The sequence below is a fragment of the Girardinichthys multiradiatus genome, chromosome 22, assembly GCF_021462225.1.
Source record: "Girardinichthys multiradiatus isolate DD_20200921_A chromosome 22, DD_fGirMul_XY1, whole genome shotgun sequence".
Taxonomy (NCBI): domain Eukaryota; kingdom Metazoa; phylum Chordata; class Actinopteri; order Cyprinodontiformes; family Goodeidae; genus Girardinichthys; species Girardinichthys multiradiatus.
The window spans coordinates 14,556,025-14,583,086 of record NC_061814.1 but is presented as its reverse complement, the minus strand read 5'-3'; the positions used below and the strand labels follow the sequence as shown (position 1 = coordinate 14,583,086).

At 37.8% G+C, this 27,062-nt stretch overlaps 1 protein-coding gene across 2 annotated transcripts in view; it reads left to right on the top strand.

Moving 5' to 3' along the window:
* The window catches only part of anapc1 (anaphase promoting complex subunit 1), a 93,101-nt gene that overhangs the window by 9,265 nt on the left and 56,774 nt on the right, over positions 1–27,062 (top strand). For both annotated transcript variants that reach the window (XM_047352185.1, XM_047352184.1), the window contains exons 13-27: positions 1,463–1,553; positions 2,101–2,166; positions 2,276–2,413; positions 2,891–3,034; positions 7,746–7,806; positions 11,889–11,944; positions 12,454–12,585; positions 12,846–12,920; positions 14,985–15,107; positions 16,540–16,709; positions 22,086–22,177; positions 22,436–22,584; positions 22,776–22,854; positions 26,673–26,709; positions 26,884–26,957. In XM_047352185.1, the coding sequence (XP_047208141.1) occupies positions 1,463–1,553; positions 2,101–2,166; positions 2,276–2,413; positions 2,891–3,034; positions 7,746–7,806; positions 11,889–11,944; positions 12,454–12,585; positions 12,846–12,920; positions 14,985–15,107; positions 16,540–16,709; positions 22,086–22,177; positions 22,436–22,584; positions 22,776–22,854; positions 26,673–26,709; positions 26,884–26,957 (1,487 nt within the window). The remainder of the gene's footprint in view (positions 1–1,462; positions 1,554–2,100; positions 2,167–2,275; positions 2,414–2,890; positions 3,035–7,745; positions 7,807–11,888; positions 11,945–12,453; positions 12,586–12,845; positions 12,921–14,984; positions 15,108–16,539; positions 16,710–22,085; positions 22,178–22,435; positions 22,585–22,775; positions 22,855–26,672; positions 26,710–26,883; positions 26,958–27,062) is intronic.

Genomic DNA, 27,062 nt, shown 5'->3' with positions numbered 1-27,062 from the left:
TGTGCATTTCTTTACGCTCCAAGGTTTTCTGCAATCTGTCTTTTCTATTACATGTTCCTGGTGCAGGTTGTTCCTTTTGTAAAGCAGTGAAGATTTCTCTAATATTAAAAAGCTGAACGCAGCTTTGATTTCTCAGAAATGTGTCCAGTTATTAATAAGAGCCCTGATAGAGTATCGGACTGAATCCACTTTCATTCTTTGTGGAATTGCGGTCATTACAGTCACGTTAGAATAAAGCAAACCTGACTCTCAATGGTAGGGTTTCATGTATTTATTGTTAGGGCTGCACACTATGTTGCAGCTCATCAATTATTATGCAATGCAATATAAATATTGCAAAGAACTGCTTAGACCTCTATAATGATTAGTTTATTACAGTAATATATTTCGTGATGCTTGTTGTTTTTTTTTAATGCTGCAGGAAATGTTGAGGAGTGCATTAAGATGATCTGATGAAGTCATTCAGAAACTATAACTAACTTGTTCACTGTCTGTACAGCAGATGTATCCGAATGCAGCGTCTTCAGTAAAACCTTGTTATTGAAGTGGAAATAATTTTTTTCTCCAGTAGTTTCATAGGTTTGCATTGAACCCAAAGCAGAAAAACAAGAACACTGTTCTGTTGTACAGCCCTTCTTTTTCCATATTTTTGGCGTTTGGGGGTGTACTTAGTTTTTTGCAAACATGTTTGTTTTACCATGCTCTTTGTTTAATTGTTGTTTTTTTTTCTTTTACATTTCAGCATAGATTAAAATAATTTCACAAGACCAGGTCATTTATTATAAAAACCCCTAGAATTTAACAAAGCACACTTTGGGCCTGATTTTCAAAGATTCCAAAAAGGCAACGCTATATTGCTTTTGCAAAAAAAAAAAAAAAAAAACCCAAACATTGCAAACCAAGGGTAGGTCCATAATGAATTAATACAACATGAATGTGCTGCATACTGAGCCGTAAAGGAACACTGAGGGAGAAAAATTAAATAATCTGTCTTGTGCACAAGGAGTTTTTTATTTGTTTTTCCTTAAATGTCCCATTGGCTTTGTGATGGCTTTCTGGTCTCTGGTGGCTGTTAATATTCAGTTTTGTTTGTTAAATAATTACATCTGCCTTTCAAAAGTGCTAAATTTAGACTCAAAAACCCCACCATCTATTTCAGGTTTTAGAAATTGCATTGAGAGTGGTAAGGAATTACATTTTCATATCCTCCTATAAATTAGCATGTTTGGGTAACTATCTTATGTTTGGCATGTTCATGAAGGCAAACTTGCTAAAAGGTTTGCGCCTGCTGTTCTGCTCATTTTACACACGCAATTCAATTTGCACCTGGTTTGTAGAGCAGCGCGCAGTCCAATTTGCACGTACTTCTGTACACGCAAACCTTTTAAAGATCAGGCCCTTGTGTTCCATGAAGCGTCTTATTGATCTGTTTTTACAATTTGTCGCCTTTTTGTTCCCACAGATGTGTGAGGTTTATTGAGAGCAACGATACCACCCAGCTCATCTTTCCTTCTGTCACAACCATCCCTGCCAAAGATGCCGTACCTCTGCAGGTATTTACGGCACTTTTTTGGTACAACTAATGCCAAGAAATTTTACCTGTGGCCTAAGTACCGAATAGATTTCCGTCTATTTGTGATGTAGATATGGAAAATAATTGACTTGAGTTATATTGACTTTGTTATTTTGGTGTTTTGCCATTTCTGGTTTGTGTTTATTGGTCCATTTTATTTCGATACAGTTGGTAATGTGCATTTATGTGTTAATATTGACCCTGAACTACACAGGAAATCTCTATTTCTACAGAAGCAGTAGGTTCAATGAACCGGCATCCTTTTAAACCAAGTTTCTTTGAGTCTTATCAAGCATTGATCCTATATGTATTGTTTTTGAATCTATAATTTAACCAACCCATTCAGGTTTATGTCATCTGTGTTTCTGTAATTTAAAAGTGTGTAAACTGAAAGCTTATCAGTTTTCTGTGTTCTGTCCTGAAATACACCTAAAATATTCCACAGTTGAGCTTTGGTTCACTGTGAAAAAAAACATGAATAGCAAGTGTTTTTAATAAAAATCACATTTGTATATTTTGCTTCCCAGAATATATATGCCATGTTGGTTCTGGAAGCTTGTGGCAGTCTGGTTCTTTATACGGGAATCACAAGGGTAAGGACAACATAAGGGAGAGTTTGTCTCACTGTTGCTTAACATGCTGTTGGAGTTAGCATATTCTTTAGAGTATTTCAGCACCATGACTTTCTTTGTCTCCTTGTAGGTCAGTAAGGTGTTTGTCCCCAGCCTGCTGTCTCCCTCCTTCAGCCTGACCAACCACCTCCCTCATCTCAGGATGCCGGTAGAGACAGTTAGTACACCTGCTAATGCAGGCAGCAGGCACATCCACAGACTTAATGAGGTACAACGATGTGGTGTTGATGCACTCCACTTGCTGCATGAATTAGTCTTAAGTCGTATTCATCTTGTTTCATCTTGCATAATCATACAGTTTTTTTGAGAAATGGTCAGAAATTCCAGAAATGTATACACACAGGATGTTTTTAGGATTTTGTTTTTTTTATATATCTTTTAATTTACCACTAAATTTCCTCTCTCATAATGTAATGCTTTGACATAAATTATATCTTTACTTACTAATACTTACCGTATTTTCTTTTATTTATTTATTGTATTTTATTTTAGTAATTTATTAAAAAGTTTCAAAGATCCTTGATGTTTGAGCATTTTCGGTGTAAGACAGTGGTGTTTCTATCTTTGTATTTGATATTACCAACATGTTCAAACAGACGATGGGCATTCTTGTCTTGCAAGACAAATCTATCCAAAGGTACCAATAAAGTCACCTAAACTTACTTCTTTTCATCTCGCTCTTTAGGATTCGTTGCCCTCACCAGTGTCAGAGCTGAAGAGTCTAAACATCAAACACCACGAAGCTTCATTCTTTGAAGATTACACGTTTCAACAAGCCTCGCCCTTCATCCACACTTTACGAGACCCTGTCTGCAACCGGGTCACTCTGGTAGGTTGGCTTTTGGGTTGCATTCAGAACATTTTAGACAGGTCTATGCTACATCCATTAACCCTTTATTCATATACTTGTGAAAAAAAAACAAAAAAAAAAAACACAACCCATTCCCTACATCCATCAGAAAAGGGTTTAATATCCAATTGTGAGTCCCTACAACCCTTTTACAGCATAAATGACAACTTAGGTGAAAGTGCTTATTAGCCTCTTTAAATAATAACAAAAATCTAACTTTATTCAAGTAGCATGGTTTTTATTAAAAGTCCTGTATTTTGCAAATGTTTTTTGTAAGGAGTTATGATTTGGTAAAAAAGAATCCCTTATACTTGATTTTATTGAGAATTAATGCTGGTGTTTGTTCACAACAAAACTGAAACAGTTAGTCTCATGCAGGGCTCTGCTCACTGATGTGCTTGAAGTTGAACACATGATATTCAGTCTAAAACAAATTAGCCGCCTGAAAACATCTGCTCTTTCCGATTCAATCGCTGCAACACTATTAAAACTAACTGCTGTTCATACAGTTTCTGCTATGCTGTCAAGTTGATGGTTATTGTGTCAAAAAGGTTTCCAAGACCACACATGGCAGATAGTTTGATATTAACATAATTTCAGATGATTGTCTGGTAGGGATTCAAAATACAGATAAATATATATAAGTATTTAATATATGTATTATATCTGTCCAAACTAATCCAGTACAACTGGGGGCTTTAGAAAGGTGGTTCCAGATGCTTAATGTTGGTCTGCTTTATTCTTTTCAGAAACAGCTTTAATGTGTGCTTCCGATCATTAAATGGTTGGACCAACCAACTGTCCAATTACGAACTGTTTATTAAAGGCAATCCTCTTTTGGGACGATGGTGGTAGGGGTTCGTCCTGTAACTGGTGGATTGCCCGTTTAATCCCAGTTCCGTGCGTCTCAGTTGTGTCCTTGGGCAAGACTGTTCACCCGCCTTGCCTGCTGATGGTGGTCATAGGGCTCGGTGGCACCGATTGTATGGCAGCTTCACTTTTGTCAGTCTGCCCCACGGATGACTGATTGTAGTGTAAAGCGCTTTATCCTCGGACTTGATTAAGCGCTATAGTGCAGGCTATTCACCATTTTATTATTCCACCCACTTTGTGAAATGGCCAAGTACCACTGGCAGTTAAATGGTCCCACAGCATGATGCAGCCACTGCCTTACTTGACAGCATCTAGGATTAAAAGCACAGTCAATCACAGTAAACTTCAACCTCCTTCTAAGAGGAGTGGTCGAATATCCAACTCAAATAATGTCCTAAGCTTTTAACAAAAGCCTGTGGTTAAGGAGAAACCTGCTAAAACACATTTGTCCAAATGTTGGTGGTGGTGTACAATGCTGTGAAAACGTACTGGACAAGTTATAGATTTCCCCTGTTTGTCCTTTTTTGTCACACTAAATATTTCAGATCATCAAACAGACTTTAATGTCAGACCAAGAAAAACTTCAGTAAATACAAGATGATTTCCGAATGATGATTCCATTTAAGAGGAAAAAAGTTATCCAGACCAAACTGACCCTTTTTGAATGAAATGATTGCCCTCTAAGTCTGACTGGTGGTGGCACCATTGCAACAACAGTCCAGTTCCCTTTCTATGAGGGGTCAAAGTAGCGAAAAGGAACATGAAATTAATTGAAGGTGTAAAATACTGAACATGGTAAAACTGAGTGCCGTAAAAACCAACATGTGATTAACTTCGAAAATTATAATCCGTCAATTTGGAGTTCATTAAAATGATAACATGGTAAATATTAAGGTTATCAAATTGAACATTGGCCATTTTCATTCACTGCCTTGATTTTTAGCGCCTCCATTTTTACCACTTCAGTTTTATCATTCATCGCGTTCACAGTGTAATTTTTGTTACTTCCAGTAGATCAGAATACAGCAGGAGCCCAGGTGTGACCACGGAGTTTTGTAGCCCGTGACCCACAATTTCCCATGATTCATTGCGGGTCGAAGCAGATTGTTCGGGCTCGGGCAACAATGGCAGACGATGGTGGCAAAAACTGTGAATAAAAGATGTAAATAATACTCTATCTGTGACCCCAAATAAACTTTAAGATGTTTTTTGGTGAGAATGTAGGTTTGTTGAACTCAAATATCTACTCGGTTTATTAAGACTTTTTCCTTCCACTCAATAATCTGTTTATATGCTTGGATACAGAACTCTGTGAACAACCAGCTTCTTCAGCAATAACCTTTTGTGGCTAACCCTCCTTGTGAAGGGTGTTGATGACTGTTTTCTGGACATCTGTCAACTCAGCAGTCTTCCCCACCATTGTGTAGCCTATGACCCAGAGTGAGAGGCTTTTAAAGGCTCAGGAAACCTTTGCAGGTGTTTTGAGTTAATTAGCAGATTAGGGTGTGACACCATCAGTTTCCAATAATTAACTTTTTCACATTATTCTAAAACTTTTCTTTACCTGTAAGCCATAAACATCAAAATTACAGGAAACAAAGGCTTGGAAAATATCACTCTATTGTAATGATGCTAAATAATGAGATCACTAGCAAAAAATATTGCACTTTTATGCAATATTCAAATTGTTTGGGGATGTTCCTGTAATTTTGACCTAAGAATAAGATTTTGACTCTAGCTAAACAGTCAGTGAGCTGGTTTTGAAGAAAAATGACATTCCACTTACAGGGAAGAAGTAGCTGAAAACTCGCCTAAGGTCGCCACCAGGGGGCAACGTAGTGGGAGACAAGGGCTCCACTGTATCTTGGGCAGCTTAAGGGTTTTCTGCTTCAAAGTAAGCAAAGGGAAGAACTATAGCAACGATGCTGCAATGATTGTTTTGGGAGACGGACTGTGAGCGATTAAGATGATGTTAATGCTGTTGTCTGGACACATGAGGGGGTGTATGAAGCATAAAACTGGGAAGATTGAACTGAATTAGCAGCTGTCTCCTGGCGACCCAATAATTATAGTTATTATGTGAGATGAAATGAACATTTTGATGGTGTTTTGTAAACAAATTAATTTTCTGTGGTATCTTTATGTTTAGATGACTCATTATTAATTTCATAGATCATTTCCACCAGCGCATGCTAATGTAAACAAACCACATAGTTAAGTCTTTTGTAACAGTGGTGGTATTTACAGCATGCTACTAAACTCTGTCCTGTATGACTACAAATCTAAGAGGAATGGCCGGAGAATGATAATTGTCCTTCGTTGTGGGATTTTGGCATCAGGAGATGTGATAGACACAGATTAGTTCCTTTATTATTCCCACAAACTGCAGCACAGTTGTTTGGCATATCTCCAGCGAAAGGAAACAAACAAATAAATAAAAAAATGTTTTTTCTGCTGGTAATAAATAAAATCTGCAACCCCTCCATACATCTCTCTGTGCTAGCAGCAAAGGTTTTGTCCTCATTGTCCTCACATAATTATGGTAATTAGGAACGCTTCACCATCCGGCTAAAAATGCAGTTCAAATTGCAATGAAAAAAAATGCATTTTTGACGTTCTTCTCTTTGTCCAAACTAATGCAAAATTTCGATATGTGTTTATTTGATTTGTTCCCTCTCATTCATATTACTTTTATGGTGAAAGAATTGGCCGGGAGAAAACTTTTAAGCTGAAAGTCGTAAACTGATTTCTGAGCATTTTCCTTCAGAATTTCAGAGAGAGCAGAATTCATGGTTTTGTTATTTATGGCAAGTGATGCAGGTCTTGAAGCAGGAGGAGCCCCAGACCATCATACTGACACTGTTGGACTGTTTGTTGTTTGATTGTATGATTTGCCAGTCCAGTGAATATTTTCCCATAATTCTTGTGGACCATCAAGATGTTTTGTGGGGAAATGTGAACCAGGTATTTGTGTACTTTTTGGTCAGCAATTGTTTTTGCCTTGGAACCCTGGGTTATGCTGAGGCAAGCTTGACTTATCTGCAAGTTTGTTGTTGTCGAGGGTTATTTAGTAACTTCCTGGATGCTGTGCTCTTGGAGTTGTTTTGTTAGGCTAAGCATCCCATGGAAGGTTCACCACTAGAGTTTTCTCCATTGTGGATATTGGGTGAGTTTACTTGTCTGAATGTAAATTAGTTTCTTTCATGCAGTTTTCTTGACAAATATGCAATTTTGCTGTTCGTTGATGTGCTCAATACTTTAGTAATTTATTTCCTTTGTTTTTAGTTCTCTCTTTCATGGATTGTCTACATTTTGTTTTGAAAAAGTAAACATTCAAAATATAAAACATCAGTTGCACAAATAATTCTAAGCAGGAAACAGTGCTGGTTTCCTGATTGCAAAAAGATACTACAGAAGTTTCTTTCTGCTTGTAATACTGTTGTTTTTGCTCTCCAAATACAAATATCACTGGCAAGTGCTTGTGCTGTACTTTTAGACAATCATTAATTTTACAAATCGATTTATTTCTCTATTTACCTCAAATCTTTCCATGCTGATGAATTCCATCACCGTATGGAAGCCCGTTGGCCTTTTCACAGGGCATTTATTTCATAATGCAGCAGGGAGAGCAAAGGTAGAGATAATCAAATTAAGGAAAGACAAATTCAATTTACCTGCTTTAGTTACAGTTTACATTTGTACAGATTGGAGGATTGCACAGCTAGAATTGTCATAACAAACACTACATCTGCTTCCCTTACACCTGTGGGGAATTGGAGTCGAAGGGTTTAATCTGAATATTTGTCTTCACTTCTAGGAGCTGAGCAGTGGCATGATGCTGAGGATATCTATTCCAGAGATGGCTACTTCTGAACTTGGTAAGATGCTCTGACTGAGCACAGACAACAACAAAAAGGTGTTTGTTGTTGCTTAATTAAGCAATTTGTTAATAAATTAAAGACTTTTTTTTTTTTAGTCCCACCATTGCTGCACACACAAACACAAATGAGTGAGTCACAGCAGTTAGACCCTGAAAATTAGGTTTGAGAGCTGTGCTATGCTTCACGGTGACGTAAAATCTTTTCTACTGAGGATGCCATTACAAGGCAGACACACACACACACACACACACACACACTACTGATGATTAATCCACCACGCCAGTGTCCTCTGCAGCTAGAGGATAAAAAATCAAATGCATGATTCCATCCTAACTGATTGTTGTTTTTGGATTAATCTTTATAATTAATAAAAAAATTCAAGGCTGCCAGATATCAGAAAAACATGAAATTAGATTATTGTTTTTTAAATATGGTGCGATGATGATGATGGTCACGATTAACTTTTCTCACTACGTTTTCTTTCTTCTATCACAATGCTCCCACCACTCCCTGTGATTTTAAAATACAGGGTACATCAATATTGCGATAATATCAATAACATTTTGCAGCCCTATATTCTAAATATACAAAGAAAGTTTGAAACAAGGGAATAAAAAGTGCCGCAACAACTGTAAAATTTATGTAATTCAATTCAATTCAGTTTATTTATATAGCGCCAATTCACAACACATGTTGTCTCAAGGCACTTCACAACAGTCAGGTACATACATTCCAGTTAATCCTAACCATTGAACAGTGCAGTCAGATTTAGTTATTTATTCAAATTGGATAAAAAGTTTTTCTATCTAAGGAAACCCAGCAGATTGCATCCAGTCAGTGACTTTGCAGCATTCCCTCATACTGAACATGCAAGTGACGACAGTGGAGAGGAAAAACTCCCTTTTAACAGGAAGTAACCTCCAGCAGAACCAGGCTCAGTATGAGCGGCCATCTGCCACGACCGACTGGGGGTTTGAGAGAACAGAGCAGAGACACAAAGAGAACAAAGAAGCACTGATCCGGGAGTCCTTTCTATGGGAAGGAAAAGTAAATGTTAATGGATGTAGCTCCTTTAGTCGTTTCACCTAGAAAGAAAGAACAGATAAACTTTGAGCCAGTTTTCAAGGTTAGAGTCTGAAAGAGAGCACATATAGTTAGTTACAGTAAAAGCTCAGTCAATCGCCATGTCTAGGAGAGAGAAAGGGTTAAACACTAAAAGACTGGGCTATGTGGATCATCGGTAGAGGGTGAACATTAAGTTGTTGCCAGCAGAAGCTCGGACGATTCTCCTCTCCAGAAAGGTGTCACAGGTAGACACAGAGCCAGGCCAGGTGTAGCTTCTAGGAAGAGAATAGAGAGAACAAGGTTAAAAGCTGAAATAACAGCAAATAATACAAAATTGGAGAGTAGTGTGAGAATGTAGCGAAGAGGGTGAAAATGGTTATTATGTCCTCCAGCAGCCTAAGCCTATAGCAGCATAACTACAGAGATAGTTTCAGTTCAGATTATTTAGTTAAACGGCGCTTATTTACAACAATGTCGTCTCAAGGAACCCCACAAAGGGTCCCAATGATGGTCATTGTTATACTAAAAACCACAAGGATTGGGATACCTCCCTCTGTCAGACTGATTATAACCATTGGAAAAAAGAAGGGGTCATACAGGTAGCAGAAATGGAGGGTGTGTTTGCACCTCAACCATAACTGAGCTGGTTTAGGCTAAACCTGACTCCCCCTTACTCCAACCAACAGGGAAGGAGGAAGGATCCCTCCCTGATAAACTAAGCCACTCTAACTATAAGCTTTATCAGAAAGGAACGTTTTAAGCCTAGCCTTAAAAGTAGACAGGGTGTCTGCCTCACGGACTAAAACTGGGAGCTGGTTCCACAGGAGAGGAGCCTGATAACTAAAGGATCTGCCTCCCATTCTACTTCTAGAGACTCTAGGAACCACCAGTAAACCTGCAGTCTGAGAACAAAGTGCCCTGTTAGGAACATATGGAACAATCAGATCTCTCATGTATGATGGAGCTAGATCATTAAGGGCTTTATATGCGAGGAGGAGAATTTTAAATTCTGTTCTGGATTTAACAACGTGTATTGTTATCTGTTTTTGTCCCAAATCATTGGGCTACATTTGTAACACACCGGTACTTGCCATCAGATGGAGCATAAAAGTCACAGAGAAGTTTCATGCTGAAATGTTCTTTTCATTTTGATAAGTGCCATGATAAGAAAGGAGTGAATCAGTCTTCTATTTAAAGTCCTCCACAGCACGCTTATGCAAGAATGTTGAGCAATGATGAAAAGCAGAAGGTCTAAGGTTGAACTTCATGTTCAGTGGAGAGAGAGAAAGAGAAATTGGTATCGAAATGGCTAACCCAATGATCCTATAATACCATGCTTTAATCCACATTCTTGACATCAGCCATTACTCCACTAAAAATGCCACCTAGTGTACAAAGTCGCACCAAGTGAGTGGGAGTTACATTTTTAGTGTATTGATTCTGTTTGTTCCCATTGGAAGAAATTATTCTGTTTGTACTGATTTTCAGCTTCTATGAAGTAAATGACAAATGAATTAAAACAAATTTTTTTTCCCTTTACTTTGTAGATCTGTAACTTAAGAGTGAGCATCAGCTGCTCCTTTGTGATCACTGATGTTTATTAGATGTAGTAGGATCATTTTTGTTTGAGTTTTTTTTTTCAAGAGAAACTAATGCTAAAATGCTTTTGTTCTGTTTTGGAGTTTTCGAGCAGTTTTCATCTAAATTAAAAAGCCTCCTTGTCATAACTGACAGCTGAGGCCACCGCCTGTCTGATTGAAGAGCAGTGATAAGACTTTCTTTCATTCTGACCTTTCTACTTCGCTTTACTGATGTCGGTTTCTCCTCTGGTTTTGAAAATTTGCAAAGAAGAAAGACAAATCAATTTAATTTTTGTCAATTCATATGTAAATTGATAACTTATGGCATAATAGGGTGACAAACTTTAGACATTTACACAAATTATGTTGCTTTTATCCTTAAACGGTCCATTCATCAGGGAAGATGGGCGGTTTGACAGATTTAAAAAGTGATGTGGTAATACACCGTCAACATAATGTCAGAAACGAAGTAAGCTAATTAACATGTATTATCTGACCAGTTAAAGCTGGCATCAGCTTCGCCATCTTCCTTATCTGTCCTGCTCTCATCTTTCTACCTTCCAGTATCTAATCTTATCTGGCTTGTGAGAGCTCTGGCTATTAAGTTAGTTATTATTTATTTATTAAATCTAATATTACCACAGTGTCACCCCTGTTGGAAGACAACCCTGTCTACCTTTTCTCTTTTGCTTGTTCCTCGTCCATGCACCATTTCCCATTATTTAGTAATTGATCTAATGGACGAGGCTTTCTCCTTCTAATGAAATGGCATTTATCCACTTCCTTTTCGACCTTTCTGACTTCGGATGACCAATTAAGATAGCCTGGTGATGCTGATTAGGAATTTGATTGGTCAGACATAGCGACACTAATTACTGTGCCACTGTTTTGTTTTTTTTCCCTTTTCCTGCTTGGCATTTGTTAAAAAGAAGTAGCCAGATATTGTCATAGCCAGATGGAGGAGGGAAAGAAAGTTGGCAAGTTTTTGTTTACATAAATAAAGTTATGATGAAAAATGTATTAATAAGTACATTTTAGAGGAAGGTCATTTTAGGGGTAATCTCTAGCTATATTTCTCCTCATTTCTTCTGTTTTCCCTGTTTTTAGATTTTTCTACTGTGATTGTTTAATTACGGCTTGTCTGTAAATCCATCTATCTGTTTATTTTGAGTAACCAGTATTTAAAGCTGCAGTAGGTAACGTTTTAAAATATGTATTTTTTTTTAACTGGCTCTATGAATATAGGACAAAAAATCTGTGAAAAAAAAAACCGGCTCCTCCTGGTCTTCCAAGTAGTTCTACTGCCATTTACAGAAATACCATATCGTGGAATATTGCAAGATCTTGGGCTCTTTGTTCTAATTAAAAAAAATTTTTTAAAAACACCTATAAACACTTTCCTCCCTAATGTTTTTCCATTTCATTATATTACAGTGAGGAAGTGTCTTCGAGCGATTCGGTTCATCTTGCCCAAAGACGTTGCCATGAAGGTTTGTGAAGTTGGGATTTTACAAACCTGGATCATGTCAAGTTGAGAGGCTACAAAGTTAAACAAATCTGAAATACTGATATTTTGATTATTTTGTTCAGATGAGGAATGTATTGATGTACAGATTGTCTATTTGCTGACTGAACCAACACTGCAGACTAACCACATTTTTGCAGAATCTTCTATCATATCCAAACTTTGTTATGGATTTTAATGACAAGATTTTGTTTGTGCTAAGTAGAAACTACCAGTGAATAAACAGTGACAGAAAAGTGTTTAATTTTGTTAATTCCAGCTTACAATTAACTGCAGTTGTTACTGATTCCTCATTTCTTTGCTTTTCCTGCATCCCTTCCACAAAAACCATTGATCCAGAGTGAAGCAAAAATAACAGATTCCAAATACCTCAATGAGCTCATGATTTGAAAACCTTTTAAAGTACATAAATTAGTCAAATGTTTCTTTGCAGAAATTGGATTTTTCTAATGCTAGCTTTTGTAAAACTTGCAGGTTCTGGTGAAGTGGTACAACATCTACAACGCCCCCGGTGGTCCCAACGCTCATGCTGAGTGGAGTCAGTTTGTCACCTGTTTTATGACTCTGATGGGCTACAACACTGAGCGCCTGGCCTGGACTCGACATGTTAGTCAGCTGTTGGGATTTTTCTCTTCCAGTTTTTAAAGGGAGTTGCTCTACATTGCATATTTAAAAACAGTTGATGATGCTGTTGTCAGTGTTCATACAGGTTGCAAAGTTGGCTTTGACTGAAAATTTGACTGTTGAGAAAGGGTTCAGCTGACTAAAATATGTAATATTTTTAACTGAGAACATTTTTTTTATTATCAAGAAACGAGATGTACCCAGATAATCTTATTTTTGTTCTCTGCTGTCTTTTTCCTAAGCTGCAGTTTGAAGTCCCACTTTCTCCAGTTATTGCTGCTAAGAAGGCTCGTCCCTCTGACGGAGGCTCTGAGGAGGTATGCAAAATTTGGACCCACAAGAGTGAAGCTTAATAAAAAAGAAAATACATCTGTCTGTTGGAAAACCACAATTATCCAAGAGTCATTTATGTTAAATTGAGAAATATAAACAAAATATTTGGAGTAGATGTGGATGCATCAGAGGAGGATGAATGTTAAAATACTAATTCTTTGTGTTTTTTAGTATTTAAAAAAAATAATGGCAGTAATACATGGAGCACATTTAAGATGGAGGTAATTTATTGCATAAAGTACAAACTAAAATCCATTCAAATAAATGATGTACTTCCAACAAAAACTGAACCCAGCCCAGTTTTTAAACTTTGTTTACTGAGAGAATTGATCCAGTCTCTCTGAAACAGCAGAGGATATATTTTGTATTCTGCTTCTCATTCACAGACATTTTTGCTTATGTGTGAATAAAGACCCTCAGAGTGTATGATTGCTCCCTTCTTTCATAAGCCTGACCTGCACTTTGATTATATAAAGGAAATCTGAAACAAATTGTTCTTCTTGAAACTGCCCTGAGAGGGTTTTCTTAAAATGCCTCTAATTAAAGGGGATTTGTTCACTAATCTGTGTTTGCGTGCTTTCTCATTAAAGCAAACACGACTGGAAAATGTCAATCAGCTGGAGGCTCACTTTGCTGGTTTATTTTGACCTGAGGAAAGATGTGTCAGGTTTTACTTATGCTACTGCGTAGTTAACCCCAGTTGTGACCAGTACATAACGATGTACAGTGCCTCCAGAAAGTATTCACACCCCTTTACTTTTTCCACACTTTATGTTGCTGAGTTACCCTAAAACTAATTTCATTATTGTTGTCTTTGGGGAAAAATAAACTGTAGTAATGACGAAGTGAAAACATGTTTTTATACATTATTGTACTGACTTTTGTACAGCGCATTTCAGAGTAGAAACCAAGCCCAGACCTGGACGCCTAACCAAACGGAAATTCAGAGAAGAACGATTTAGTTTAGAGATCATTTAAGCACTTCTGACAGTTTGTAGCTTATTAAACTATTGACACACAGTACTGTAAAATATTCATTCATTAATTCATCTTCTACACCCCTTATTCCATAGTAGGTCACAGGGGAACTGGTGCCTATCTCCAGCAGTCTACGGACGAGAGGCAGGGTACACCCTGGACAGGTCACCAATCCATCACAGGGCAACACAGAGACATACAGGACAAACAACCATGCACACACTCGTTCACACCTAAGGGCAATTTAGAGAGACCAATTAACCTAATAGTCATGTTTTTGGACTGTCGGAGGAAGTCGGAGTACCTGGAGAGAACCCACGCATGCATGGGGAGAACATGCAAACTCCATGCAGAAAGACCCCTGGCCAGGAGTTGAACCCAGGACCTTCTTGCTGCAAGGCAACAGTGCTACCAACCGTGCAGCCCTGCTGTAAAATTTGTACCTGTGAACATGTTTGTTTTGTGTTTGGACACACATAATGTGGAGAATATAGCATTTTTAGACTTGCAACCACAATCCTCTCAGCTTGGGTGTGATGTCATTTCCAGCTCCACAACATAAAACCAGTTGAACTATCTTTACCAATGTTGCAAAATCAGCTTGACTGAAAAATGTTCAAGTTGAACGAAAATATGTTTCCATACATCATTGAGGCCTAATTGGTGCAAATGTTGTTTAGAGATCACTTTGCTCTAATTATTTTAGTGTGTCTCTAGCTTTACAACATGTGGATAAAGTAATAAGTTTATGTTTCAGGAGGCACTATTGATAGCAGCAGGTACATCAGACCCATACAGCCTAGTTTCTTAGTGCAACTATCTAGTTCACTAAGAGGTGCTGCTGGGTAAACTCATTGCTTGTTGGGGTTTTTACTGAAATATGCTCTTCAGTCTGACTTTCTGCTTTCAAAAAAGTACTTTTTTCTATCCTCTCATGAAATGAAAGAACTCACAAACTGTCATTATGTGGTGCTTTATAAAATGTTCTTTTTTTGTACTTGAATTTAAATGTGGTTATGGTGGATAAAATCCAAGTTTGAACTGGCATTCATCTGTATCCTTTTTTGTAGGACTGGGACTACCTATTGGCATCTCATTATCATCGTCAGATCAATTCTCACTCTGTTTATGGATCAATGGACTCCTGTGGTACCAATAATGTTGTCACCAACGAAAAAGAGGACCCGTCTTGTGTATGTAACCCACTCGGTTTATTACACGTCATCCATATATCCTAGTAAAGTCACATCCATTTTCGTCGTGTACTTTGTTATTTCTCCATTTTTGTACACCTGAAGTGCTTTATGAGTTATTAATATTGATTTAACCTTGCAGGAACTAGTTATAAGAGGAGGTAATTTAACAGTATGGTTTGGACAGAACCATAACCAAAAATGCTATCTGAAGGTGATGTCTGTGACACATGTCCATTTTATATACAATTATTTAGACCAAAATGTGTCCTAAATCTATTTCAAATCAATCTAATCATTGATATTGATTCTGATTAAATTACATGGAGTCTACTTCAGTCCCAATTTTAATACAACTCATTGAAATTCAGTTGAACTTGCGATGTCAGTTTAAAAAGCTACCTTTCTAAGGAAGCTCAGCTAATTGCAGTTGTTGTCTTTACTGTAGAGCAGGGGGTGTCCAAAGTGTGGACCCGTAGTCATTTTGTAGCCCTCTGGTTAATTTTGTGTGACCCCTGACTACAATTCAAGAACGGAAAAAGTCTGGCCAACCATCACAGGCAGATGGACATAATCTTATTTATTTTGTCAGGGAAAGATTTGTATTGTACGTTTTTTAACTGGAAAACGTTAGGTACCACACAATCTATTTGTTTTTTACTTACCCCATTTTTTTGCTTTTGTTTTAGATTTCAAATAAATATGATTACAAAAATTTATTTGGACACCACTACTATAGAGTCATCAGTTAAGGATGCTGTTGAGTTGAAATTTGTTAAACGAGGACGTATGGTTGTTATTTAGCCTGTTCCTCTTAAAATAGACTTAAAATTTCAACCACCAGCTGGAATATTTTAAAATGACCTTAAATTGCAACCTCTTCAATACCACCAAACTATATAAATGACTATCTGTAAGAACTCCAACTCTATTTCACACTGTTAAATAAAAATATAAGTAAGTCAATTTTTCTTGAAATCCGTGTATTTTCCCTTGTTTTGAGCAGGTCAGTAATACAATTTCAATAAGATAACTTTTGTTTAAAATAAGAAGAAACAACTCCATTATCTTCAAGTGCATAATATCTAATTATCTTGTTTTAAGGGAAAAAATAGTCATTCCATCTTATTTTCCTGCTCAAATTAAAGGCAAATACACTTATTTGAAGAAATTTTAACTTATTTTTTGATCGGTTTATGCAGTGCAAGCCTTTTGTATTTAATGCATTCATTTCAGCTTACTCCACTTAATTCAGTACAATAATAGTATTTAAAAGAAGGGATGGAAAACAAATTTTCAAGTACAAATGAAATGTTAAAGGGTTTTAAATAGAGATACTTATTATACAAATGTAAATGTGTCTGGCAAAAACACGCTTTGGACCAATCAGCATTGCTATAACCTTTTTCTTTTTTCTTCTCTAATACACCAGGCATCTTCTCCCTCCAGTCCATCTTTAAAACTTGAGAGTTCGGCTCCTCTGTTCCCTCACATTCCCGCCCTTTTCTACGTTCTCCATCTGCTCTACCAGGAGCTGCAGTTGGACGAGCTGCACAGGGCAAGAGCTTCATCACTGGTGTGTCTACTGCAACAGTTGGCCAGGTAGCCACAATTTTATCTTATTTATTTATTTTATTTTTGATCTACACTGCTCAAAAAATAAAGGGAACATTTAAACAACACAATAAAACTCCAAGTAAATCAAACTTCTGTGAAATCAAACGGGCCACTTAGGAAGCAACACTGATTAACAATCAATTTCACATGATGTTGTTCAAATGGAATAGACAACAGGGGGAAATCTTTGGTGATTAGCAAGACACTCAATAAAGGAGTGGTTCTGCAGGTGGGGACCACAGACCACTTCTCAGTACCTATGCTTTCTGGCTGATGTTTTAGTCACTTTTGAATGTTGGTGGTGCTTTCACACTCGTGGTAGCATGAGACGGACTCTACAACCCACACAAGTGGTTCAGGTAGTGCAGCTCATCCAGGATGGCACATCATTGCAAGCTGTGGCAAGAAGGTTTGCTGTGTCTGTCAGCGTAGTGTCCAGAGCCTGGATGCGCTACCAGGAGACAGGCCAGTACACCAGGAGACGTGGAGGAGGCCGTAGGAGGACAACAACCCAGCAGCAGGACCACTACCTCCGCCTTTGTGCAAGGAGGACCAGGAGGAGGACTGCCAGAGCCCTGCAAAATGACCTTCAGCAGGCCACAAATGTGCATGTGTCTGCACAAACGGTTAAAAACTGACACCATGAGGATGGTATGAGGACCTGACGTCCACAAATGGGGGTTGTGCTCACAGCCCAACACCGTGCAGGACGCTTGGCATTTGCTAGAGAACACCAGGATTGGCAAATTCGCCACTGGCGCCTTGTGCTCTTCACAGATGAAAGCAGGTTCACACTGAGCACATGTGACAGACGTGACAGAGTCTGGAGACACCGTGGAGAGCGATCTGCTGCCTGCAACATCCTTCAGCCTGACTGGTTTGGCAGTGGGTCAGTAATGGTGTAGGGTGGTATTTCTTTGGAGGGCCGCACGGCCCTCCATGTGCTCTCCAGAGGTAGCCTGACTGCCATTAGGTACCGAGATGAGATCCTCAGACCCCTTGTGAGACCATATGCTGGTGCGGTTGGACCTGGGTTCCTCCTAATGCAGGACAATGCTAGACCTCATGTGGCTGGAGTGTGTCAGCAGTTCCTGCAAGATGAAGACATTGAAGCTATGGACTGGTCCGCCCGTTCCCCAGACCTGAATCCGATTGAGCACATCTGGAACATCATGTCTCGCTCCATCCACCAACGTCACGTTGCTCCACAGACTGTCCAGGAGTTGGCTTTAGTCCAGGTCTGGGAGGAGATCCCTCAGGAGACCATCCACCGTCTCATCAGGAGCATGACCAGGCGTTGTAGGGAGGTCATACAGACACGTGGAGGCCACACACAATACTGAGCCTCATTTTGACTTGTTTTAAGGACATTACATCAAAGTTGGATCAGACTGTAGTGTGTTTTTCCACTTTAATTTTGTGTGTGACTCCAAATCCAGGCCTCCATTGGTTAATAAATTTGATTTCCATTGATGATTTTTGTGTGATTTTGTTGTCAGCACATTCAACTTTGTACAGAACAAAGTATTCAATGAGAATATTTCATTCATTCAGATCTAGGATGTGTTATTTGAGTGTTCCCTTTATTTGTTTGAGCAGTGTAAAGAGAAAAAAACAAAAACCATGTCCCTTTCAATGCAAAAATGTTAGCAAACTGAGAAGAGACCTGCACAGTTGTCACCACAAACACGACCTATTCAGAAATTTTATAAACTACATTGAGCTTTCACACAGAGAAGGAAACGGGGAGTGCAACTCATTGTTTCAGGGAAAGTTTGTATGTAATCTAAGGCCCTTCAGTGGTGTGCGCTGAGAAATAAACTTCAACAGATTGTCAAGTGACTGCTGTTATTTGTGACCATGACAATAAGAGAATAAGAGGAGTGGGAGGGCGAAGAGCTCTTCAGAGTAATTGTTCTGCATTGTTAGTATGTGGGTTGTATTTAAGTATGCTGTCGTTTTTTGTTTTTTGTTTACGTTTTTTATACTTTATTAACCTGCTAAGCAAAATATAACTGATTGCTTTATTTGGTCATTTTTGGCACTAATTCTAATGCAGAAAAATAGTTTTTCCTCATTGTTTGAGACAGAATGTTTTGCAATCTGCCCGTTTAATATTATTGTTATATTCACAATAATTTTACCAGCGTTGATTCTGAAAATTCCCTAAAATGTGCTCTGGAAATTAAATGTTTCATTCAGGCTGTAGTGTTTTGGTAAATTACCAAGGAGATGGGCTATTTTACGGCAGAAATGTTTATATCTGTTTCTGAATACATTCATTCAAGAGAAATTCTGTTAGAGACACAAATTATGCCAATCCAGGAAGGACACAATACAGAAGCAGATTGTCTGACTAATTAACCAGCAATTATAAATTTAAGTCTCACAGTGTTAGTCCATATAAAATAAAAAAGTATAATATTCTGATATTAGATCATGTTTAAAATTTTCATATATTTGTTTCTCAATATCTAAATACAATGAGACCATGGTTAATTTTTTGGATATAATACTGGGAGACTTTATACTGGACTATAGCAAGCTAATATTAGCTGGTTACTTAGTCAGGCTATCTGCTTAGTTAGCCACTCTGCGGTCAGCAGTTTAATAGACATGTCTCTTGGTTTTGCGCTGTAGTGTTAGCTTACTTTAATAAGAGAGTTGTGTGGCACTCGGTTAGTTTCGACAAGTTTTTTTTTTTTTTCACTACTTTAAATATTTACAAACTGTCTGCTTTTCTCTTATGTGCAAGGAGAAGGTGAAGTAGCCTTGTTTTAGTCAGTTAATTGGCAGTGTGCAGCAACAGGTTGGGGAGGGGCACCATTGTGTTACTGCAGAACTCCAGTATTTTGTTAAAAGGACTTTAAACTGTAGAAATGGTAATGATGGAAAATTTTAGCTTTTTAGGTTTAAATCCATATTTTTCTTTTTTTTACTTTGGTAAACTTGTAACCCGTTCTGTACTGTAGGGATAAATGATAAGCATGATTATTATATCAGCAGCAATTTTGATGTAAATGTTACTTTTTTCACCCCATAAATAATTCCTTGGTTATTTTTTTTATTTTTTTACTAATGTGAAAAACATTATTTTATTTAACCCTAGCAAATTTTATGCCAAAATTGTCAACTAAGAGTAAGAAAGTAAATATGTTTCACTATATTTTAATTATCAGGTATTCGTCTTTAGAAGCTGGATACATTTTAGCTTAGCATTTTAACTGTTTGTTGGAAAGGCAAAAATATTCACAGCCAGTGAATATTCTCCGTTTTTAATAATTCATTCATTCATTTTCTACCGCTTATTCCATAGTTTTTAATAACTGTGATCATATTCTGGCTGTGTGAGATATGCAAAAATAAAAGTTTCTTATACTTTGGTCAGAAAAAGAAAGAACAGGACTGCCAGAATTTATGGCTGCATTGTCAGAGGAAGATGAATAAAATTAATGAATGTCTGGTAAAGATGGAGAGTAGAGGAAGTTTCTACTTTAGAACGGTAAATGCAGGATGCTTTGATGTTAAATCTGGGATGCGAGGATAAATTCTTCTTACTTTGAGTTAGAGAATTGAGTATTGTGTTTAAACGGGTACTTTCCAATTAGGACTTTAGATATCTAAATATAGGCTGTTGCATACAGTATTTCCCTTTTTAAAAAAAACCAAAACAAAACATTGATTGTCCCTCAGCTCTTGGTTTGCAGCCGAATAGTAATGGTTCATTGGTGTTAATTACCTTCGCTCCGTTTTCGGTTGCAGCCCTAAAAAGTTAAATGTCACAAGAGCTATTTGGGAATGTCGGGATATTTCTAGAATAGCTCTAATGACTTTTCAGTTTATTGGCCCAATGTACAGCAGCAGACACTGGTAGAGAACTATTGCAAGGTAGGCTTAAAGATAAAGTTTTTAAAAATATTAATAATGGAAATAGTACTTCACTTTGATCAAGTGAAAACCTCAGACAATCCAAGCTTCCATGCTTTTACTGTGTTCCTTTGTTGTGTTTGATGTGCAATGCCATAAGTTTAGTTTTTTTTTTTTTTTTGTGACACTTCATCATTTCCCATCATCAAACAAGTTTCAATATCAGTCAAAGGTAATCTGAGTAAATGCAAAATTCAGTTTTTAAACAACTTTACAACATGCCTTAGGCTAAAATATCTCAAAACATTACATCACGTCAAGATCTAAAGAAATTCTAGAACAGATGATAAAGTAAATAACATCCATCGGTCTGGTAAAGGTTACAAAGCCATTTCTAAGTCTTTTGGGCTCCAGTCAACCACTGTAAGCACCATTGTACAGAAATGGAGAAAACGTAAGGAATCTTACCAGGGGTGGCCGGCCCATCAAAATTACTGCAAGGAAGAATCTAAAGTGTATCTAGAAGTTAATGAAAGAATCCAGAACAATATCTAAAACACTGCAGAACTCACTTACTCAGATGAGGTCAAGGTTGATGTTATAGCAATAAGGCTGGGCACTAAGAGAAAGTTTCAAAGGCCCAAACCACTGCTGACCAGACAGAACAAAAACGTTCGTCTCACATTTCCCACAAACATCTTAAATGATCTCTGAGACTTTTGGGAAAAATAATATTCTGTGGACTGATGAGAGAAAAGTGGAGCTTCTTGAAAGGTGTATGCCCTGTTATACACTGCATTTCAGAAACAGACCATCCTACTGACAGTCGAACACGGTGGTGGTGTTGGTCTAGTCTGTGTCTGCTGTGCTGCTTCAGGACATGGACGACCTGCTGTAAATGATGGAACCATGAACTCTGCTCTCTAAAAGAAAATGCTGAAAGAGAATGCCTGACCGACATTTTGTGACTTTAAGCTTAAGAATGTTTGTTACGCAGCAGAGCTGAACACATAGGAAGTCCACCTCTGAGTCGCTCAAAAAACAAATATTAAAAAAAAAGATAATTAAGACTTTGAAGTGGCCTAGTCAAAGTAAGGACTTAAATCTAATTTGAGATGCTGGGAAATAACCTTAAACAGTTCATTTGTGTTGGAAGACCAGTGTTGCCCGAAATTGCCCCACAAACACATAAAAGACTCATTGCCAGGTATTACGAGAGCTTGATGGCACTTGTTGCTGCCAGGTGTACTACAACCAATTATAACGTTTAGGGAACAATTTATAGATTAATTTACATTATATTTTGTAAATTATCTTCTGAAATCAACACTTTGTATTTATTTACTCTGGTTATCAGTATCTGATATTCAAATGTGTTGAGCTAAAACATACGTGTGACAAAAGAGCAGCAACAGAAGAAACCTACAAGGGGGCGAATACGTTTTCTCTGCGCTGTATTTAAATGATTAATGTTTTGTGTGTGTGTGTTTGCAGAGACCTTCAGCTAGAGGAATATGTTGATCTGTATTGGAGAGACTACCCTTCATTAATTAGTTGTTTTACTGAGAGCTGCATCATAGACCAGGGTAAGAGACAAAATGACTTATTATGTTATTCAGTCAGGAAACCCAAGACAAAATGTCCAGCTCTCCTGTCCAGAGAGCTCTTTGTATTTGTCCAGGTTATTCCAGCATAAACATTTCAATATTTCAATATGTGTATCCAATTCAAGTTTAAATTTAATTGCTTCCCTGATCACTGCTGTTTGCCAGCAAGGGTTGAAACTTTTCTCATCTTCCCTGTTTCCATGACCTTTGTCTTTCCCTGTCCCTCTTTGTTTTCAGCTGTGATTGGGCAGATGCAGCGGCCATCCTTCCTCAGCTCTGCTCCTCCATGTGTGTTCAACTGGCTCAGCAGCTGCTTGAGAAGGGAAGAAAGCCCCCCATTCCCATACCTGCCTGGCATCTGTCATAGGACCGAGCTGCTGGTTCTGGTACAGCAACAGTTCCTTTATTTAATTAATAGTTTTTTAAAACCAATTAAAAGAAGTTTGATTTTATTGACAATAGTAAAGTTTTAAATATAGATCAACAGACAAATTTTTTTGTAAAAAAAAAAAAAAAAGTTTTGACCAAGTGACAAAAGTGTTGGTGTTTTTTAATCTCTTTGGTGTGTGCTTCACAGAGTTATGCTCTCTACATCATCGGAGATGAGCGTGCTACGTCGACAAATATATCAAAGTACCTTTTTAGGCTTTCAGCAGGTATATTTTAATGTTTACTTATTTGTCTTTCAATCACATTGGGTATTTCTGACCAAAGCAACAATGCACTAATCAGTCACTCAATTTACCCCTGGATCAGCTCAGACCAGTAATTGGCTGATCAAATAGTAAAAAAAAAAATATATATATATATATATTTTTTTTTTTACTATTCGTTACAGCGGAAAATTCCAAGTTTTTTTGGTCTGTAAATCAAAATCAAAAAACCTTTTTAAAATCAAATGTTTCTTTGTTTTGTTTTGAGATCGGTTAAAAAGCATACAAAGAGACATGAGCTTTGTTGTATGAATTAAACCAAGTATTTTGGATGCTGGCTATGTCATCTAAACACCTCACTGAACCTTGAAGAAACATTTAATCAAAATGGCTCTTGCCTGTACAGAGAGGTAACGACGCCAGATGTTGGTATCATCTTTGCTTTGTATCATCTTTTTTCTCTTGGCTACATTATTCTGTGCATGCACTACAGGTCCTTCTCAAAATATTAGCATATTGTGATAAAGTTTGTTATTTTCCATAATGTCATGATGAAAATTTAACATTCATATATTTTAGATTCATTGCACACTAACTGAAATATTTCAGGTCTTTTATCGTCTTAATACGGATGATTGTGGCATACAGCTCATGAAAACCCAAAATTCCTATCTCACAAAATTAGCATATTTCATCCGACCAATAAAAGAAAAGTGTTTTTAATACAAAAAACGTCAACCTTCAAATAATCATGTACAGTTATGCACTCAATACTTGGTTGGGAATCCTTTTGCAGAAATGACTGCTTCAATGCGGCGTGGCATGGAGGCAATCAGCCTGTGGCACTGCTGAGGTCTTATGGATGCCCAGGATGCTTCGATAGCGGCCTTTAGCTCATCCAGAGTGTTGGGTCTTGAGTCTCTCAACGTTCTCTTCACAATATCCCACAGATTCTCTATGGGGTTCAGGTCAGGAGAGTTGGCAGGCCAATTGAGCACAGTGATACCATGGTCAGTAAACCATTTACCAGTGGTTTTGGCACTGTGAGCAGGTGCCAGGTCGTGCTGAAAAATGAAATCTTCATCTCCATAAAGCTTTTCAGCAGATGGAAGCATGAAGTGCTCCAAAATCTCCTGATAGCTAGCTGCATTGACCCTGCCCTTGATAAAACACAGTGGACCAACACCAGCAGCTGACACGGCACCCCAGACCATCACTGACTGTGGGTACTTGACACTGGACTTCTGGCATTTTGGCATTTCCTTCTCCCCAGTCTTCCTCCAGACTCTGGCACCTTGATTTCCGAATGACATGCAGAATTTGCTTTCATCCGAAAAAAGTACTTTGGACCACTGAGCAACAGTCCAGTGCTGCTTCTCTGTAGCCCAGGTCAGGCGCTTCTGCCGCTGTTTCTGGTTCAAAAGTGGCTTGACCTGGGGAATGCGGCACCTGTAGCCCATTTCCTGCACACACCTGTGCACGGTGGCTCTGGATGTTTCTACTCCAGACTCAGTCCACTGCTTCCGAAGGTCCCCCAAGGTCTGGAATCTGCCCTTCTCCACAATCTTCCTCAGGGTCCGGTCACCTCTTCTTGTTGTGCACCGTTTTCTGCCACACTTTTTCCTTCCCACAGACTTCCCACTGAGGTGCCTTGATACAGCACTCTGGGAACAGCCTATTCGTTCAGAAATTTCTTTCTGTGTCTTACCCTCTTGCTTGAGGGTGTCAATAGTGGCCTTCTGGACAGCAGTCAGGTCGGCGGTCTTACCCATGATTGGGGTTTTGAGTGATGAACCAGGCTGGGAGTTTTAAAGGCCTCAGGAATCTTTTGCAGGTGTTTAGAGTTAACTCGTTGATTCAGATGATTAGGTTCATAGCTCGTTTAGAGACCCTTTTAATGATATGCTAATTTTGTGAGATAGGAATTTTGGGTTTTCATGAGCTGTATGCCAAAATCATCCGTATTAAGACAATAAAATACCTGAAATATTTCAGTTAGTGTGCAATGAATCTAAAATATATTAATGTTAACTTTTCATCATGACATTATGGAAAATAATGAACTTTATCACAATATGCTAATATTTTGAGAAGGACCTGTATGGCTTAGGTTTTCTTCGCTTTCACACTGTGGGAGCAAATTTGCATAGCCTATATAAGACATTGGTCACCAGTTAAAAATAGAGAAAGCTTCTTGTCATTCGGAACTGTTTATTTCCTCAAAGTTGTCCCTGGAAGTTCTGGGTACTTTTTGAATAGCCTCACACAACACAACATTTTATTCAACGCTGGACAGCCTGTTTTCCTCTGTGTGATCAAGCCACCAATATTGCCTTTCAGTCCCCCAGTTTCCTATTTCAGTCAGATTGTTACGCTGGTCATCTGATTTTTGCTTTTTTTGTCCCCCGATGCTAAAAGCCATTACAGCTCCTAGGTGTCAGGTATTTAATCCGCCATTTTCCTACTGTCACAGAATTTAGCCTCAAGTCTCTGGGTTTATTCATTTTTTTACCTGCCAGCATCATCATTTTGGTTTTTAGTGAAACAACAGATGCCTCACCACAAAACTAATCCTGTATTAAACTCTTAATCTTATGTTTCTTTTGTAATAAATTTTAGCAGCCAACAATTACAGGTTTGAAGGATTTTAATGGATTTTCTTGGAAAACAATGGAGTTTTCTATGTAATATTTGATGGTAGGCCTTTTGCAATAAGCAATAAATCAATTAATCGCATTAAATAAATTTATCACATCAAATAAATAAATGCAAGATAAATTAAAATGAGATTGATCATTTCTGTTTGCAAGCTTGTGTCTCCCTCTTTATACTGGATGACAAAAGGTTTTGGTGGGGGCATCAGTCGCGACTCACCACTCCCCTTCTCGTTTTGTTACTGTAGGTAGGAGTGAACTCTTCCATCAGGTACTTGCTAGGCGCATGGTCTCGTTTACGTACCTCAGAGTGTTGCATGAGAGCCCCGTGAGGAGTAGCAAGCCAGAGAAACGCTAGTTGAGATTTGGAAAACCAGAGACAGAACTGGTTTCAAAGTGGCAGTGTGGGAGCACGTTGGATTCAAACAGAATGACCGTGGTAAACCACACTTAACCTGAGCAAGCCAGTGTCTAGCATTATTTGTAAAACAGCAACTGAACGCGGATATACAACAAACCTGCATCTGCACTAAAATATAATAATCTGATGCAGATTCCCAGCTGGGAAAATAAATCAGGCTGTCTTCATCTTCATGGGAGTCCACAACCATTGTAGTCTCTAATCTTTTAATCTGCCAGACTAAAGTAGCTACAGATTTACATATGGCCTGTTGAGGCCACATGATCTTATTGAAATGGAGTGCTTTTGTTGTTGGTTTCCAATTTTTGATTTGTAAAACGGTCAGTTTTGCCTGTTTTCCCTGTCTGAGCCTAATGATTAAAATTTTTTGAGGGGCAATTTTTGTCTACAGAGATTTCATAATCTATTTTATTTATTGTTGTGGTTATTTATTTTGGATATTTAAAATGTCTTCCGGTGTTAAATGTTATTTAGACATGAAAGTCTATTGATTTTTAAGAAGGTGTTATTATGCTGTTATTATACTAGTTAAAAATGGTCTCCAAACGACAATATTATCGTTTATCGCAATGATTTCTGGGACAATTTATCACCTAGCAAAATTTGTTATCATGACAGGTCTATATGATGGCATTATATTCTTGACTTAATGTCTCATAAATAAGGGGACATTTACTAAAGGTGAACTTTTATTTGCTTTTCTGTGCTGTTTGCTCTTTTTAATTATCTTTTCTTTTTTATTCTAGGCCACAAATCCTGTGCTAATGAGCCAAACTTTAGAAGGTAAAATAAGCTCACCAAAATGTGACAAAGGACTTTGTTATTTCAATGTTTTGGGCTTTTACACAATTTGAATGTCTTTTGTCTGCTAAAGAACTCATTTAAATAATGAAACAAAATCATACTTAATGTATAGGTTTTACATAATTTCTCTCACAAAACATAATTTCTTTGTAGACAGAGCAGCGTGAAGGTCAGGTTTTCCAGTGAGATTCTAGCTGAGCTGCTGGTGGATTGGCTTTCCTCGCAGGGTAAGATCAGCATATTATTTCCTCCCATTGAACACACCACTGGCAAACAATAATAATTGTTTAGACACTTGCAATGAAGCTAAAGTCTACAAACTGGGTTTCTCA